The sequence below is a fragment of the Aspergillus pseudotamarii genome (genome assembly GCF_009193445.1).
Source record: "Aspergillus pseudotamarii strain CBS 117625 unplaced genomic scaffold BDV38scaffold_50, whole genome shotgun sequence".
Taxonomy (NCBI): Eukaryota; Fungi; Ascomycota; class Eurotiomycetes; order Eurotiales; family Aspergillaceae; genus Aspergillus; species Aspergillus pseudotamarii.
In genome coordinates, this window is record NW_022475064.1 from 108,264 (window position 1) to 125,285 (window position 17,022).

General features: G+C 48.2%; 6 protein-coding genes across 6 annotated transcripts; 4 read left to right on the plus strand and 2 right to left on the minus strand.

The window, feature by feature from the left end:
* Positions 1-2,831: 2,831 nt before the first annotated feature.
* Positions 2,832-3,323, plus strand: BDV38DRAFT_285531 (uncharacterized protein; the record flags this gene model as incomplete). The annotated part of the gene is made up of 1 exon (XM_032060506.1): positions 2,832-3,323. The coding sequence occupies one exon, from the start codon at positions 2,832-2,834 to the stop codon at positions 3,321-3,323; it is 492 nt and encodes a 163-aa protein (XP_031910817.1).
* A 1,396-nt stretch (positions 3,324-4,719) lies between these two features.
* CweA (putative GPI anchored protein) lies at positions 4,720-7,589 on the plus strand. Its single transcript, XM_032051685.1, has 2 exons — positions 4,720-7,490; positions 7,556-7,589. The coding sequence occupies exon 1, from the start codon at positions 4,929-4,931 to the stop codon at positions 7,110-7,112; it is 2,184 nt and encodes a 727-aa protein (XP_031910818.1). The 5' UTR covers positions 4,720-4,928; the 3' UTR covers positions 7,113-7,490; positions 7,556-7,589.
* Positions 7,590-7,956: 367 nt separating this feature from the next.
* Positions 7,957-8,331, plus strand: BDV38DRAFT_285533 (uncharacterized protein; the record flags this gene model as incomplete). The annotated part of the gene is made up of 1 exon (XM_032060507.1): positions 7,957-8,331. The coding sequence occupies one exon, from the start codon at positions 7,957-7,959 to the stop codon at positions 8,329-8,331; it is 375 nt and encodes a 124-aa protein (XP_031910819.1).
* Positions 8,332-8,405: 74 nt separating this feature from the next.
* On the minus strand, positions 8,406-10,001 carry BDV38DRAFT_295199 (WD repeat protein; the record flags this gene model as incomplete). Its single annotated transcript, XM_032062663.1, has 2 exons — positions 8,406-9,711; positions 9,763-10,001. 2 exons carry the CDS (start codon positions 9,999-10,001, stop codon positions 8,517-8,519), a joined length of 1,434 nt encoding a protein of 477 aa, XP_031910820.1. The 3' UTR covers positions 8,406-8,516.
* Positions 10,002-11,151: 1,150 nt separating this feature from the next.
* Positions 11,152-12,611, minus strand: BDV38DRAFT_285535 (uncharacterized protein; the record flags this gene model as incomplete). Its single annotated transcript, XM_032060508.1, has 2 exons — positions 11,152-12,473; positions 12,539-12,611. The coding sequence occupies 2 exons, from the start codon at positions 12,609-12,611 to the stop codon at positions 11,152-11,154; spliced, it is 1,395 nt and encodes a 464-aa protein (XP_031910821.1).
* A 2,989-nt stretch (positions 12,612-15,600) lies between these two features.
* BDV38DRAFT_154581 (uncharacterized protein) lies at positions 15,601-16,541 on the plus strand. The gene is made up of 2 exons (XM_032051686.1): positions 15,601-15,805; positions 15,856-16,541. Exons 1-2 carry the CDS (start codon positions 15,676-15,678, stop codon positions 16,428-16,430), a joined length of 705 nt encoding a protein of 234 aa, XP_031910822.1. The 5' UTR covers positions 15,601-15,675; the 3' UTR covers positions 16,431-16,541.
* Positions 16,542-17,022: the final 481 nt, after the last annotated feature.

Below are 17,022 nucleotides of genomic sequence, written 5' to 3' on the forward strand. Positions count from 1 at the left end.
CAAGCGGCAAGGTCATGATTTAGCCGAACATAGTACTCTACGCAACGAAAGAATGGGTAGGGAAGGTTGAATAGGAACTTTTCCTGATGCCTTTATAGTCATTGTATCTATGAGGCTTTCTCCTGACGGCATTCTCTAGCCAAGTACATATATTTTCCACACTTAGCCACCTATTGTGAGGGGAGACAAGGCGCCCTAGGCCGTATTCATGCTCTCCAAAATATACGCATTTGAAATCAAAAACACGAGTGCATTATATCCGGTAACATATAAACCAGGATGTGACATTATAAAACTAAGCTCAGCTCGTGATTCATTCATAGGATAGATAGTAATACTCTCAACCAAATTATTGCTACCGCAGCTCAATTGTCTAGATCCGCCGACCTGCCCAAGAGCTCTATATAGTATACTTTTGGCTTTAGTCTTCCTTTAAGCTGTACAAACCACTACACACAAGCAGTAAGCCTCCTATCATGATGAATACGGCTATTCAAGTCCTAAACAGGATTACTATGTAAAGCCGACTCTCGTATCCCCGATAAGTACTTCGTATACTCGGAACGGTTGAATCTGCAGGGATCTGAAGGGAATGCCGAAACCGGTGCGGATCCTAGATCTCGGCTACGATCCGCACCGCTGCGGGTTCGGTGCAGACTTTGCAACCCTAGACTCAAGCGGCCCTGTTCACTTTAGTAGAGCCTCTGGATTGTCTCGATCATGAGCTCATAAGCTTTTGGAGAACGGAGAGCTATTTATAATCAAACATTTAGATTAAAAGATTAATCCATGATAATGCTCCAAGTTGTGTACAAGGCTCTTGTATACGGGAGAGGATGTCTAGGGGTATTGAAAAAGAAGTCGTTAAGGGTATACCATTTTGGAGAATATTGGGGGGGGGTCTGACGTAGCTCATGATCGTGGGGTCATGTATCGGTATCAAAGATACAATTATTGCCATTCTTGCGCAAAAAAAGAGAAGAAAAGAAAAAAGAAAAGAAAGAATCGGGCAACGAAAAGGGATGGCAAGGAGTTACCCTTGTGTACTCACAGACAAGTCCATCATTACTAGTGCTCATGAACTGTGAGCGATATACTAGTACTCCGTAAGGTGAATATCTACATGTCCCTACCACTTAAAACTAAGTACGCCCGGACAAAGGAAACTATTGCCTATGCGATACTAGGGCAAAACACGACAAGATTTCCAACATACCACGGGATACCTGTCAGGGGCAACCAAGGGATAAACTCGTGCCCACTTTTATGTTGGCCCCTGAATCGCGTCCCAGGGTTTTGTTTGCCCTTCATTCTTTTTCCTTTTTTTTTGTCTATGACATACATTCCTGGACTGACCATGGTTGAAACGAAACATTCCTTTTCCGACACGATTCCTTGGCGTGACGTGCAATTCATTCCCGTCGTTGCCTAGGAAGTAGCCTTGGTAACGTCGTGTGGTGGATGTTCGAGATCTGTAATTTGAATTAGTTATACGTGTAAGTTAGTTACCGGTCTCAATGAGGTAATGGATGTCGTATTCGTTTTCTACGCTCAGGTTGGGGTAAAAGAAAAAATAGGGGAAGTGGTCTGTGGATGAGGGAATTAGACTATTGGCAACGTTCTGCCAAGACCAGTAGTAGTGAGCTTAAGTAATGGCGCATTTTGAAATTTTTGAAGAGACTTTTCTCGCCTCTCCTCTGGAGTAGCGCTTTAATGCCATGTTGAGAATGGCGGTTGCCTAAACGATGGTTCATTCTAGTCGACTTTATTATGTTGAAGATCTGTGCTTTTAGGGTAATCTTGCCGCCTTTGGGTAGAATTGAATACTACTTTCTCCATTGACTGTGATATAGGGGTAAGCTGAATTGGTAACTATATCGGGGAAGAAGAAGGGAAATAAAATAGTAGATAATAAAAGGCAAAGAAACAATAGAAGAGATAACCCTAGGAAAGATGAAAACAATCATTGGTTTAAATTTGATATTATCATAAGGATTGTGTGGTTGTACCATACCGCAAATACTATAAATTGAAGGACAAATGATATATAACGATCAACCGGGATATATATCTCCAACATTGCAATATGACCAGTGGTGATCTGCCCTACCTAGTGTTGAAACCACTCAGTACCATTGGCTCTACTCTCAGTACGAGGTTCATATTTCATATGCACTCCGTAAATAACAAATAACAAATAACAAATCATTGATGTTGTCCCCCGTACCCCCTGTAAATCCACTCACTGAATGAGACCTGATATCACCGAGTGGTGGACCTCGAAATACAGACCCATCCAGACCCCACAAATGTGGCGCATGTGTCAAGCAAACGAGGACAACGCCACACCTCTCTAAGTCGAATCCAGACTAGCGTACTCCGTAGATTGCCACGGCAATCTCAAAGCCACCCCTGATTGGCCCCGAGGGGTGATGAGGAATGGATTTCCCCTGGAAATAGAAACGAAAATGCATCGTTTGAAACCACTGACCACGCTGTCAGGTGGATAATAACTTCACTCCATCACCCATGAGACGAACCAGTCTTGCCAGAAATCCTGACGTCGAACTCCTCTCCGTGGATTTATTCTCCTATTGGGAAATCCCAATACTTCAAAAAGAAGTCGTCATCGGCCCTTCCCAACATGGATTGAGGGCTGAAACGGCGGAAGTTTATTGTTTCACTCTTTATTACTGTGGTGTGTCGCTCCTTATTTTCTTTTTCTCCCTTCTGGGAAAGATTTGCAGGGTGAACCTCCTACGACGGCCCTGTCCGACCTTCTTGTATACGAGCCTATCCCTACCCCTCGGGATTCGCAAACAACCGTGAAGATGGCACCCTCCGCGCTCGTTGCCCTCGGGTCATGGAAAGAGGAAAAGCGCGTCACATCCTCCAGAGGCCCCAATGACGGCCCAGAGACCGAAGCTCTAGTGTCGCCCCCCAGCCCCGCGGTTCCAGATTACGATCCTACGGTCGGTGCAAAGCCATACTCACCGTTTTATCGCCATGCGACGCAAAACTTCTCCACGCAGACCCCGAATCCCACCCTGAAAGTACCCAATGCCAATGAACTGGAAAACGGCGTCAGTGCATATCGACGATCCGGGGAGTCGGACAATCGCCGCAGTTCGAAGCTCTGGACGGAGAAGAAGAGACATTGTGACTGGCTGAGGGCAATGCCGAAGAAGCAGAGAATAGCTGTGAAGGCGGTCATTGCCATTGCGATAGTAGGGACGATGGTAGCTATTGCTCTGGGCATTACGGCGGCGGTTGGGGGAGGAGTGTGGAAGTCCAATCACCAACAAGGGTCTATTGGATCCTGAACCGGTACGTTCTGTAAATTTGAGCGAGATGGCCAGATCTGACTCGGTTTCTAGTGTCCCGGATGGTTTCTTTCTTTCTTTTTATTTTTTCCACACCTGCTTACGGTTTCCATATTCGTCACGTCTCCCAACGCACGCTGGGAGTAGCTTTTCTGCCAAACAGACTTCCGGCACAGTGGACCGGACGAACAAGGGGCGACAACAAAGGCAAAGGGATGGCAGAATACCCCGACGGGGCGTGCGACGGGGATTACCTTGTAAATATATGTCGCTCGACCGGCCGAAACAACCGTCCAGACGCGTGGAATTAGGTCGTGATAGTGACAGTTCCTTCATGTGAGAGAGCAGAGCATTAGTCTATGACAGCCAAGAATTAAGATCATCTCATTCACAACAAAACTGGAGTGGGCCTTGTGGCCTGGCTCGGCTAAGCGCTCGTAGATCAGTGCCTGATCGCCTAGATTAGGTGCCTGGCGGCGGAAGAATGTCGGCCCCTAACACGTGACCCACAGATGCTACAAAAAGGCCGATCGCCAGCATTCCTTTGGGATTTTTTTTCTTCTTTTTCTTCATTACATCGAAAAGCTTTAACAGAACCTGCCACGACCGTCGTCCAGTCTTTATCCCACGGCGACGTGTTGCCTTCGGTCTACGGACTGATTGGTTCTGGAGAACAATCTCCTCGATAGGAAGTTTGCCTTTCGTTGGGTCCTCTTTAGTGAGGGCGATGAGGGGTGAATGTCGATGACGGGATACATACTGACTTTTGAGAATATCTGTGATGTTTAATAAGCTCAGCTCGACTACTAGTGCAAATGAGTGAAAATAAAAATCTATCTTTCTTTGAATTATTCTTGCCTCATAATATGGTAGAACAGATTGTTATTGATAGTAAAATCATGTTTAATGCGCCACGTGTGGAACATCATGTCAGGTGCTTTCGGTCACGAGAAGTGACTTGATGCGTGCCTGCAGAGACAATCGGCCACGTCCTCGATTGCGTCAAAAGGACGGCCCAGATCTCTGAAACGTCAATGCATTGCGATTCCCTTCCCTTTCCAGGACCAATGCGACGCGAATCCTGTTCGACAATGAGTGGAACAACAGGGGTATGGGCCAGATGATAGGCGAGGCAAGGGCTTCCTACCGAAACAAGGTGCGTAGAGCATACCGGTCCCTGCAAAGCCGTGAAGTGAGGAATGTTGATCCGGGCAATCAGATCTGACCTGGAGGAAACGAGATGTGAAAAACAAGGCTCAAGCCTGGCGAAGCCCATTCCTTGCGGGCATTCTCAGCTGGAAAACAATCTCTGAAGGTATTTGTTTGTGGCGCTCAAGGGGAAACCGACATACCAAGCGTCGATGGGTTAATGTTATTTGGATGATAAAAAGGGCAACCACGTCCAGCCCTCTCGTGAAGGAGAACTCGAGAAGTCGCACGGTCAAATCAGAAGTCTTTCTTTCAGTTACTTTCCTTAATTTATATTGGTTGCGGCTGTGCTTGCCCTTTTGGCCATCAGCCCGTTGTCGCTCTTTTTCTTACGTTGACGAGATTATCTGGCTCTAACAGCGGTAGACTCCGAAAGGAATAATAATCGGAAGCAAGATGAAGGGTCTTCAAAATGGTATTCCTATCGCCATGCTGGCTGCAATGGCCAGTGCCCAGGGTTTCGGCGGAGGCCCACGAGTTGATACAGGCAACGGTGTGGGAATGGGCTTCAGTAACGACTTCTCTAACGAAGTGAATAACGTCAATAAGGACGACCACGCCACCAATGTGCACAGCGAGACGAACATTCTCAAGGCCCCGCCGCACCCGCCTCATGGTGGTCCGCATGGCCGGCCACACGGTGGCCACGATGGCCATAACGAGGGTGGTCGCCATCAGCCTCGTGCAGGACACCCGGGTTCTGACGGCGTGGACGTTGGAACTGCTGCCCAATGGAACAGCGTGAACGAAGCCAAACATGAAGTGCACAGTGCCAATGTGGATAACCACCATGTTGATATTAACGAGAAGCACACCATTACTGTCCTGCCCCCGCCACCGAAGCATCACCCCCATGGAGGTGAGCACGAGGGACATGGAGAAGAGCACCAGCACGGTCACGAGCAGGGTGAGGGAGGACGCGGACACGGAAAGCGTTATGAAGGGGGTGCTATCGACAGTGGTAACTCTGCCAACTATGACTTTGAGAATATGTTCCACTCGAAAACAAACAACGCCAACTTGGATGACCATTCGGTCGATGTTGATCAGAAGACCAATATCGTGACACCCCCCCCGCATCCTCATGGACATGGACATGAGCATGAACGACGAGACGAGCATGAGCCACGTGGAGGCCCTAAAATTGACACCGGTAACGATGTCGACTTCACTTTCTCGAACAAGTTTAACCACGAAGTGAACAGCTACAATCAGGACAACCACGGAGTTGACGTGAACAAGAATACGAATGTGCAAGTCGCACCCCCTCATGGCGGCCCTCCCCACGGCCACGAGGGTCAAGAGGGTCACCACAAACGTGCGTATCGACCCGATGCCGATGACGCTGGCCGCGTAGACATTGGCAACGCAGCCAACTCTGAAGCATCCAACTCGGTTGACGCGAAGACCAATTCCGCGAATGTCGATGATCACTCCATGTCGTTGGACTACAACGTCAACGAGACTGTTGCACCCCCACATGCTGATCACCATGATAATGGGCATGAACAGCCTGCTGAACATCATCAGCAGGAACCTGCAAAGCCCGTTGAGCACCATGAGGAAGAGCATGCAGAGCCTGCCCCTACCTGCACCACCTTGACTCGCGAGGTTGTCCACACGGTTGTCCGCACTGTGCAAGCCCACTCCGAGCCCACACACGGTCCCCAGCATCAGGAGCAGGTGAACACTCCCGCTCCTCAACATGAGCAACCCAAGGACCATCAGGGAACAGATCACGACGACCATAGCGAAGTGAAGAGCCCCAAACCCACCGGCGATGATGGCTCCCATAATGAAGTGGCTCATGGGCCCGCTTCTACTCCTGCCCATGAACAACCTAAGCCCACAGGCGTGGATGGCTCCCATCACGAAGAGGCTCATGGGCCTGCTTCTACTCCCGCCCAGGAACAGCCTAAACCCACAGGCGTGGATGGCTCCCATAATGAAGTGGCTCATGGGCCCGCTTCTACTCCTGCCCATGAACAACCTAAGCCCACAGGCGTGGATGGCTCCCATCACGAAGAGGCTCATGGGCCCGCTTCTACTCCCGCCCAGGAACAGCCTAAACCCACAGGTGCGGATAACTCCCACCGCAAAGAAGATCCTTCGTCTCATGAGGGTGCTCATAGCACCAATGCTCATGGACCCGCTTCTACTCCTGTTCATGGACAGCCTCAGCACGTCAGTGATGGCTCCCACTTCGACGTGCCCTCCTCTACAACGCTGGCTCACATTGGCATGACGCCAGCACCTACCCATGCTCCTTCCAACCAGCACGGAGTCCTGACATCCACACAAACTATTCGTCCTTCCTCTTCCCACATGGTTCACGTTTACGTGCCGCAGGGCTCGAGCAGCGCTGCGCATGTCGGTCAGACTCCCGCCGCCACTCCATCTGCCCATGTCCCGGTCGGCGTCGACGCCGAGCACAGTTCTCACGTCGCAAATAGCCCCCCTACACCCACACCCTCTTCTCACGATGTCATGTTCACGGGTGCTGCCGCGAACCTGTCCCCTAGTGCCGGTGTCATTTCTCTCGCTTGCGGCGTGATTGGCCTCTTGGCCTATGTGCTGTAGATGGTGTCCTGCCGTGTAGTTCAATTTCTTTTCCTTGGAACCTCGATGTCGAGACATAATATTTTCTAGTTGCTGTATTCTTAAGCCCAGTGGTGGATCGCCGCCCATGTCTCTCGTTTAGATCCATTTTGTCATGATATGCTAGTTAATGACTTATTGTTTTTACCATTCGTCTTGCCTGAGTAGACTTCTAATGCTCTTAGCTCTGACCTTAGTGGTATCTATACATGTAGTCCCTTTAAAACAACATATCCATCATATGATTGTAAAGCAGTCCTTGTATCCTCGTTCAGTCCATTCCATCACCCTGCTCAAGTGCCACGATCCATCCATCAGTAACCGCGCACGTGCACCGCCCATACCCTACTATCAACCAAGGTATACACACCACCTCACTATAAGCCCATACTCGAATATCCCACAGCTAACTCTCGATATCCTAGTTTTATTTCCTCATAAATTACCACGAATACAAAAATCCACTTTGATCAATTATGTAACGAACCCACAATCCCCCCCCAATTGCATAACCACCCGTGTCCCCAAACACTGATATCATAGTCCCATCATACACCCGCTCCCAGAACAGGGAACAAGTGACATCACATATGGCGACCAATGCCAACCACAACCCTATATAAACCCATACCGGCACCAGTTCACAATATGTTCAATTTTAATTCAGAGAAATAAACCAATTTACTACTGTATCCATCCATTCTATCAATCTTTAACCTCGAACAATAGCCACAAAGAAACCACCCTTCCTCCTACTACACTCTCAATCCTCAACCAACACAACCAACAAACAAAGAAATAAGAAACAAGACCAAGAAACACAAAAATGTCCTCCTCCCACCAAGGCGGCACTCTCTCCGAAATGGCCCCAAAGGGCACAACCATCCCCAACGACGCCGGAAAACAAAACACCATTCCCTCCGTGGCGCGACCCGAACAACGATCCGAGAACCAGCTCTTCGATAACCAGGGTCTCGGCCAGCCTTCTTCTGCCTTCGCGGCCGATAATGAAGCTACTTTGCCCCGGGGTCCGAGCGATCCGGGTATGTCGGGTGAGGTAGTCACCGGAACGGGTAATACATTGCCTGCGGAGGGAGAGTCGAAGTTTAATCAGATCGGTACGGATAAGCCTGGTGTTAGGGGGGATACGAGGAATTTGAAGCATGGGAAGGTTAAAGGGGGATTGTTGGATGAGGAGTGATTTTTTGTTCTTTCTTTTTCTTTCCTTTTTGCGTTGGGTTGATTTGGGGGATGATGTGTATGTGTATGATATTGGGTGTTTGTAAGAGTACTAAATTATATTTTGTATAAGTTAATGGGTTATGTTCGGGTTCTCTCTATGTTCTCTTCTTTGAGTTATACATATGTGTGTAGCAAGGATTAAGCTTAGACTTGTCCGATAAACCCCCTGTAGATCTCATCCAACACATCCCGTTTCCGTTTCCGATCCGCCTGCTCAGCTTCCTCCGCCTCGTCCGGCTCTCCTTCGGGTTCCCTCGATACCCAGGAACGGATTGTCCCGTCTCCATGCGCAGAGAACATCTCCAACCCCTCGCCCGAGGCACCATTGCCACGCCAAATGAGGGAGTTGATCCTCGCAGCGCTAAGCGCGCTAGACCGACCCCGGAATTGCTGCTGCCCGCCCATGAGACCGGGTACCTTGAGACGCTTGATAAATGTCCCTTCGCGCAGCTCGAACATAAGGATCTCCCCGCGGTCGTCGCTCTCGCTGAAATTGGCCCATAATAGCGTCTCTTGTCCAGGACCCATGACACCTTTGGGGAGGATTAGTGGTGCCCTTTCGGCGAGGTGGGAGGTCACGGCGTTGCGGACTCTGGGACCGAAATGTACGAGTGTGTTTGCCCCCGTTGATGCGTCCCATACGCGGATCCGTGCGTCTTGACCTGCTGTTACTAGGTGTGAGCCGTTGGATGTCCAGCGTACGCCGGTCACGGCCCCGTTGTGTGCACGGGCGTGTGGGGAGAATGCGGGACGACTTTTGTAGTTTGATGGTGCGTTGCGCGGTGGTATTAGGCCTACTGCGTCGTCCATGTCTAGGGCAGCGATGGCGGAGTTGTGGCCTCCGCGACGGATATCAAATATGATCACTTTGTGGTCTGCCGATGTGGAAGCCAGGATATGTGGTCGGTGGGGGGCCCATGAAACTGATAGGACCGCTGAGGAATGACCTGGTAGGCCGTGGGTAGATAAACCAGAGCGTAGATCGAGTAATCGTACTGGTCTCTCGGACGTGCCGACCGCGATGAGGAGAGGTGATGCGGGATGTGATGACATTGAATGGGCATGTGGTGTGCAGTCAAGTTTAAATGTATGGACTGGGGTGATGGCGCTTGGTTCTAGGGCTGATAATTTGAGCGTACCATCGCGCGAGGTTGTCAGTATGGTCGAGGGGACCGGGTCGAAAGGGTATATCGATACGGAGGTGATGGCGTGCGTATGGGCGTCTTCATGAGATGACTTTGTGACTGAGGCGATGGATCTGTGGACATGGCCTAGTTCTGAGCCTCTGGTTTCTAAGTCCCAGAGGTGAATCGAGGGGTCTGCGCCCCCGGAGATCATACTAATTTATTCATTTAGTACAATGACGGACGAAAAGAGCTAGGGAACATACAATCGCCCGTCATATTGATCTATTGCCAACACATTCACCCCGGCCCTGTGGGCATAGAGCTCTTCCTCGGAATTTAGGTGTACATCTACTGCTGACGCCGGCTGTCCAGGGTTCTGGCGACTGGAGAAACGAATACCGGGGGATGGTTCGAGGTGGTGTACGAGACGGCTCGTTTGCGCAACATGGAATGTGTGTGGACTGATGGACCCAAGGGTCCTATTCAGAAGATAAGAATTCATTCATCGGAGTGTGACAGCTACGATCGTTGTTTTGCTGATCGTTGATCGGCTCTGATCTTATCGTCAAATGCGGGGCGGAGAAAAGTTGCACCGATCATTTGTTTTGGGGTCAAATTGTTGGCTTAATCCTTAGACAATATAGTACTGCTCGTCTTCAAGTAATATAGTTGTGAGCCTTATAGACGCTCACGCTGTGCTACAGTTGCTACCAAAATATAACAGGGTGGACTATTGAGAAATCCTGCATTGCCATCATCTCCCAATATCAGACATACTAATCATTGAAGACATGAAGATGTTAGGGCTTCATGGATGATATGGTTGTGATCTACGATAGCAGGCTGCCATTGGCCAGAAGTCACTCACCGGTAAATCTACTCCGTATGAGCCTATGCGGAATGGTACCTCAGCCTGCAGGTCGGAATAGGCTTATAAGAGCACGTCAGATCGACAAGCCCAGAATGCTCACTGAGTACCTATTATCTCTACAGCTTTTGCGCAATAGATTCTCCAGCCCACCAGTGATTATGATTACTTAGGGTTAGTTTCTTAATGGATTCCGAGGGGAAGCTGCAGAGGAGCTCAGACTTGTCCTCTGAGAGAGCCAAAGTCAAAGCCCTATCTCGGCGTCAATCTGATTTAGTGCGACTACGATCCCAAGCTGTATGTGACGGTCTCAAATGGTGTGGAGTCTTGACCTTCGAGGGCAAAAAGGGCTATATGAGGAAGAATCTAAACTAAGCCATGTGCTATCCACGACAAATTGAACAAACATAAGAACCTTACGAATATAAGAGACATGCAATTCTTGGCTGTGTGTTTTTATATCAATAATGATGTATAAACAATAATATCTTCGATCAACTATCCCTCAAGCGATTTTAGAATACACGGGGGTTTTGTGGATATAGATATTCAGCAAGGATTATATTAATGTCTGTGACGTGTTTTTCTACGGCCTTGTCTATTGACGGGGCATTATTATAACCAGTGCTTTATCCAGTCTTCCTGATTATGTCTTGAAGTGTGTATTTCTTGCCCCCATGATTATCGCCTGACCATCTATTTGACGGTTTCTCTTATTGATCCTTCTAGTAGTTTTTGTTCCAACAACTAATAAACTAGTAAAAGAGACTGTTATATTAATACTCTAATTGTTAAAGACACCCCACGCCTGCAACGACGGCTTGACCGTGTTAGTACTTTCCTCTCCGCTCTTTCTATACGTCATCACCAGTGTGCGATGTTGCCTCGGTAAGGGACCATAAGGCGAAAGGACAAAGAAGCGGTATATCTTTTCATCACTTCCAGATGAAGCAAAGGCAGCGTTCAGCGTAACATCAACTTCTTTGGGCGGAGCCTTAACAGTGATGTCGATTAAGGCATTGCTGGACCCTATTCCGGACCGAACAATTTTGACATGAGTTCCAGAGACTGGCTCAATCCTCCACTCTGAGTGGCGCATTGCGGTTATCTCCAGTCCAGGAAGGGGGGTGAGTTTGCATTCGCCCCATTGAACTGATAGAGGGCTTCCTCCGGTGACCTCAAAGGCAAGCTTTCCGTGCAATCTGGCAAAGTTGCAGCAGTAGTCGAGCGCCGGGGATAGTTTCTCCCCGGCAGCATTGTGGGCGGGATCCGTACTGTTTTTCAAAAATCCAGCAATGCTGTGGATTTGCACAGACGTGTAGGCATCGTAGGCAGCATCCCGGGTCTTCTGCCACTCGGTAAAGGCATCTTTGCTGGTTGGGTTGTTGGCCAACTCGCCACCGGCTGCTGGCTTACCACCACGGACGAGGCAGCTCACTCTCCGGTTACTCAGATATTCCTTTTTCTCCTTTTCGCTGCCCCAGTTGCCTCCTCCGCCTTGGATCACGCCAGCAAACTCCGCTTTAATTTGGAGATTGAACTTGGATACCGAGCTCTCGGTCAACTCCTTTCGATAGACCATAAGTTGATACCGATTTCCCATGTAGGATCGACTGACAAAATGAGTACCCCAAGTATTAAAGAATGACATGTACTTCTGATATATGCTTGGATCGTCAAGATTCCAGTTGGGTAATGCCTGCAATGCAGTCAACAGTTTGCCGTTCACATTTTCGTGCCATTGGGCCTGATCCAATCGAGCTCCATAGACCTGCTGGTCGAAGCTGTAGACCCCATATGCCGTAGTTGATTTGAGCGAGGAAGAATAGCTATACTGTGTCCCTGACGTAAGCCCAATGCCCGAGTAGCTGACGCCAAAGTCCACGCTGGTGTTGAATTTGTCGGTGATTTCTTTTCCAATCTCAGTCACGAGTTCATTGTTCTTCGACTCGGAGCCAAGATTGTCATATTTTGTATTACCAGGAAGGGAATACGTGATCTTGGATCCGGGGGGAGTCACATCCGATGTGTTGGTCTTGTCGATTTCCACTATCGGTATCAGAGAACTCTTGTTAAAAACCGATCTGAAGTCGGTTGGGTCGATGTCTCCACATGGACATGTGTCAGCTTTCCAACAATACATAGTTGGCAACTGTGCCGCTATGCCATACCTAACGAGGCCATGTTTAACGCATATCCAAGGTGACTGCACGCTGGCAATATCTCCGCTGCGGAGCGAGACATTTTGATAGACCAAAGGAAATCCAACAGAAGTGCTTTTCAATTACCTTCAAGAAGCAAAATATAAAAAAGAAAATAACAAAAAATTAGAACGATATCAGGGAAGTCGAGAATTGCCCAGTGAATTCCCCACAGAATTAGAATGGCTTGTTTGATTTGACTTATTCCAGTGAGGAATTCTAGTACATATACGCGAGGAGGCTCATATGAAAACCATAAATCGATAACGCCTTCACACAGTGACAAATCTGGGCTTGGTACATCTTACGTGGCATGCGATCTGGTTATGCTTTGACAACGAGTCACTCGATCGTTGGGTATAAACACGATCATGGGATATGGATTCTCCCCACCTCTTGCATCCTGGATAACTGCAAGGCTTGGGGTGCTCTTTGGCTGTTTGGGCTTCAACTTCCCCTCTGCTCTCAATATATGTGCATAGCGTCTGCATTAGCCCAGCGTGAGAATGTAACAAAAAGCCCCCATACAAGTGCATGCATTGCTTGGTTCACAAGGCGTACAATCCGACGCCAGTTCGAGGAAAGGGTAAATGATCTGTTCTATTAATAACTTACGCATGCAAAGCATGTTGGTTTGAATCATCCGAGCGAATAGTCTATCCCGCCTTAATTGATACGCAAGATAAATCCAGTTCGAGTCCCTGCCCATGTGTATGGCTGAATTAGGAAGGATCCAGGCTTTGTAAACTAAAGGAGCACCCTTGACATGATACATAGTAATACTTTTCAGAGCTGCATGGATATGCACGACGAACTTCTGTTATCTTCCCCCCACAAGTCGGCAGGATTCCGTTGTGTTCGAATAATGATCATGATTGCCGCACACTACTGAATGTGGCCCTAATGCTTATGGAGCTACTGCTTATGGAGAAGATCGCAGTCCTCGGAAATACTGCATTGAGCAAAAGAAGAGCAACCCAATTAAGTAAATGCATAGTTAGTTGCAGCTTGAACCCTCTGGGTGTAGTTCAGCTATTCTACTGGTGGAGCTCCTCGCGCTTGCGTCGTACTTTTGTCCCAAGCGAGTCGAAGCGCACAATATGTTCTTAGCTATCATACCACGAAAGTATTTATTTGTGCTGTATTTAACCTATCCAAGATACCATAGTAAGTAAAACAAACCAAAGGATAGAGGTGAACAAAGTCTAAACGGTGCACAATATATCACAGCCCTCCTGGCCGAACATTTTACCTCTTTGAAGATATGGGTAAAGTAATTGATTTATATAAGACGATATTCTGTAATTGATCTGTAAAAGAGCGAATGGAACAAAAAGGAATATACTAGTATGAGAGTAAGCAATGATTTCCGATATACAGGGCCAGATAGGTGAGGCAAAATCGATGATAACAGTTTATAGTTGAGACCTTACCCCATATCGAGCAACTCTTGTGCCCTATCTTGGAACAGCTGAAAGGGGCAGTCCAGGTAAAAGTGGATCCAAAATTACTAAAATCTAAACCTTGAGCTGTGTATGCCCACTGGTTGGGTTATCACTGCCATCTTTAACCTCGATTGGTCTCTGCGAAACCTGATTATAACTCCAGCTATTTTACAAATCTTAGGAATGGTTGCAATTTCATTTAGGGCACTCTGCAAAGCTACCTGATCAATTATGTACAACATGCTATTGTGTGCAAATATCCACAGATTTTGCAGGAATTCTGCAGAGCCTAGAAACGATGCATATCTATTTCAGACCAGTGTGGGACCCCGCAATTGGTGTTGTTGTTTGGGGAGTTTCGGATGGAGAAGTTTTCCGATTTCGATTTATGATGCTTAGCATATTGAAATATTGATATTAATTAGGGAATTTGACACTCTGCCTCTTCTGATGCTCACAGATACAGACACACACAAACTAGGGCTGTGACTTGGTCAATAGGCTCGGAGGATCTGTCTATACGTATACACAGTACAAGCAGCTATTCGATAAGAACTCATAGTCAAGTCGGTGTGTCGAAACAATCCAATTGTAATTTAGCCATCAATGGATCGGTCTCCTAAATGGACTCAGTTGGCCTTGTGAGCACCCCAGGTCAATCATCATGTACGTGTACATACGTAGCCCCACAGAAACAACAGGATTGTAACCGACAATGCATTCATATAGCTCGAGACAGAGTGGGATTCTGCATATCGATTACCCTTAGCAATGATACTGTCTTTCAACCAACAAGCGCCGTGCCGAACCATTCCCGCAATGAATATCCAATACACTTAGACCACAACCGTGGGCTTATGCGCTGCGTTCCCTGTCCTCTGGTAGACGCTGTGACGTCCCACACGTACATGTGACGATCGAGGCCTAGATTTAATGCATACATGAGCTAGCAGATATGAAGGGTGGAGACACTTACTGTACAAAGTGACCCGAGGTTCGCTTTTTGGTTTAAGAGTCGACGTCGAATAGGTGGCATCCCATTTGGTTGATATAGCCGCCAAGCGAATGCCACATAGTTGCCAACTGCGTTACAAACCAACGGAATAGCTCACCATTATGCCATGTATTTCTCTTGTACAATCATTCGATTCCTCTAAATTAAAACATGCATTCGAAGTCTATGTGACCATCCAGGTCTTATTATTATCAAAACTCCAACTCTGTACAAACGGGTGTAGGAATGACCACGTGATCTCGATATGGAACGAGGCATTTCTGGCTCTAAAATTGGTTATGTATAATTAGTAGTCCAGTAGACTACATGTACTCACTCAAATTTGAATTCTAGGTGATGACAGGTATACGATAGTGGCCCTCCAAACCATCGAACATTCAAGGCGGCTCCTGCGAAAGCTTTTCAAGAATTCAATCTGCCAGCGGCACGACTGATTGGGTTTAGTGGATGTCATCGGCGATAAGAGAAATTTCTTATCAGCGCCATCAGCTCAATTACCTATTGTTCAACACGTGATCAGCGACGGTGACAGATGCGAGTCAGGCGATAAGAATTACAATAAACAACTCAACGTGCAATCGCGATAGTTATTTCTAGAGGCTTGGGCATCAGCGTATGGGCATTACAAAGGAGCAGCCAGATCACCAATGTCGCACGGAAAGTCGCTTGACTCAAGTCAAAACTCTTTCCAACCTCCCGAGGACGAGGACGACCATTCCGAGGGGCCTTCTTTCAGACGGCAGAAGCGACAAGCAACTGTCTACGATGCCGTAGCTGGTTAGGGCGACCAACCCGGGATTCAAAAGAATTGTTCTGATTGATTCTAGGCCGGATAAATGCACACGGCTTTCTTCCATTACTACCTTACACCTCGCGATACCGTGACACGGCGTCTTCTAATTTTCGACCTGTCCGCCCGGAAGAAGTTCTCTTTCGTCGGCAAAATGCACCGATTCGGTACGAGGAGAACGACTTTTATTTTGCCCATGAATCGCTTCCGTCCGACCGTCCGCTCCCTAGTTCCGACCTGCTAGAAGCTATTCATGCTTACTCGGCTGACTACTACAATTACGCCACGCCTGATCGCGGCCAGGATGACTACCAAAGCATGGATGAAACGGCGCTGATTGCTATGGGCATACTGATGGAGGAGATGGCAAAGGAATCTCTAGGCCAAACGGGCGATTTAGTCCTGGTAGAGGGGGAGGAGATACAAAGCGAAGAAGATCAATCTCAGTCCCAGACTGCGAGGCGCGTCGGCCGTAAAAGGGCAAATACTGGTCGAAGTAGTATTCTGGCAAGCTCGGGGGACGAACTAGGGACGATCGTGAGGAAACAGAAGAAGAAGCGAACAAAAAAGCCGCGACTGGTCCGGACAGCCTCTACGACAGATGCGGAGTGAGCCGCGGAGTCCTTGCGCCAGGTGGCAGGTGCATGAATATACCGTGCAATTAATACCAGCTAAACTTTTTTTTGGGCATCAGATCATATATTGGCCCCGTGATCTGACTCTTTGTGGCGTTCAAAAAGAGATTGGCTGTTCGTGATACGCTACAAAAGTTCTCGACCCCAAACCAAATGATCCACCAATAGGGGCTTTGTCTTCCAACAGACCAGCCCCTTATGACCCTTGGAAACGAGCTGGGCCATTCCGTGGCGTATCTCCTGTCAAATGACACGGGCAACGACGAGTCATTTACCCTCAATTCCTGTAAAAGAAAGTTGTGGGGAGTATTGAGCTACCCGGTTAACCATGGTCAAGCATGCGAGGTTTTGATCCTTCGGCACCTGGCTTGGCTTCCACTTATTGGTTTTTGACGAATATCCTCGGCAATCATGGTCTCAATATCACTTAAGTCTCAAGAGGCAGAAGCTAGAGGCTTGGCCATTACTCGTTCCGGCTTGGAGGCCCGTCTCGATTGGAGGACCGGACGCTAGGCCGTCCTTAAATTCCCCGGACTTGAGCCACCGCTACCATACTGGTCCCTCAGCCC

Coding starts and splice junctions, on each gene's coding strand:
- CweA (XM_032051685.1), top strand. CDS start 4,929: ATGAAGGGTCTTCAAAATGGTATTCCTATCGCCATGCTGGCTGCAATG.
- BDV38DRAFT_154581 (XM_032051686.1), top strand. CDS start 15,676: ATGTCGCACGGAAAGTCGCTTGACTCAAGTCAAAACTCTTTCCAACCT. Junction 15,806..15,855: donor TGTCTACGATGCCGTAGCTG/GTTAGGGCGACC, acceptor GATTGATTCTAG/GCCGGATAAATGCACACGGC.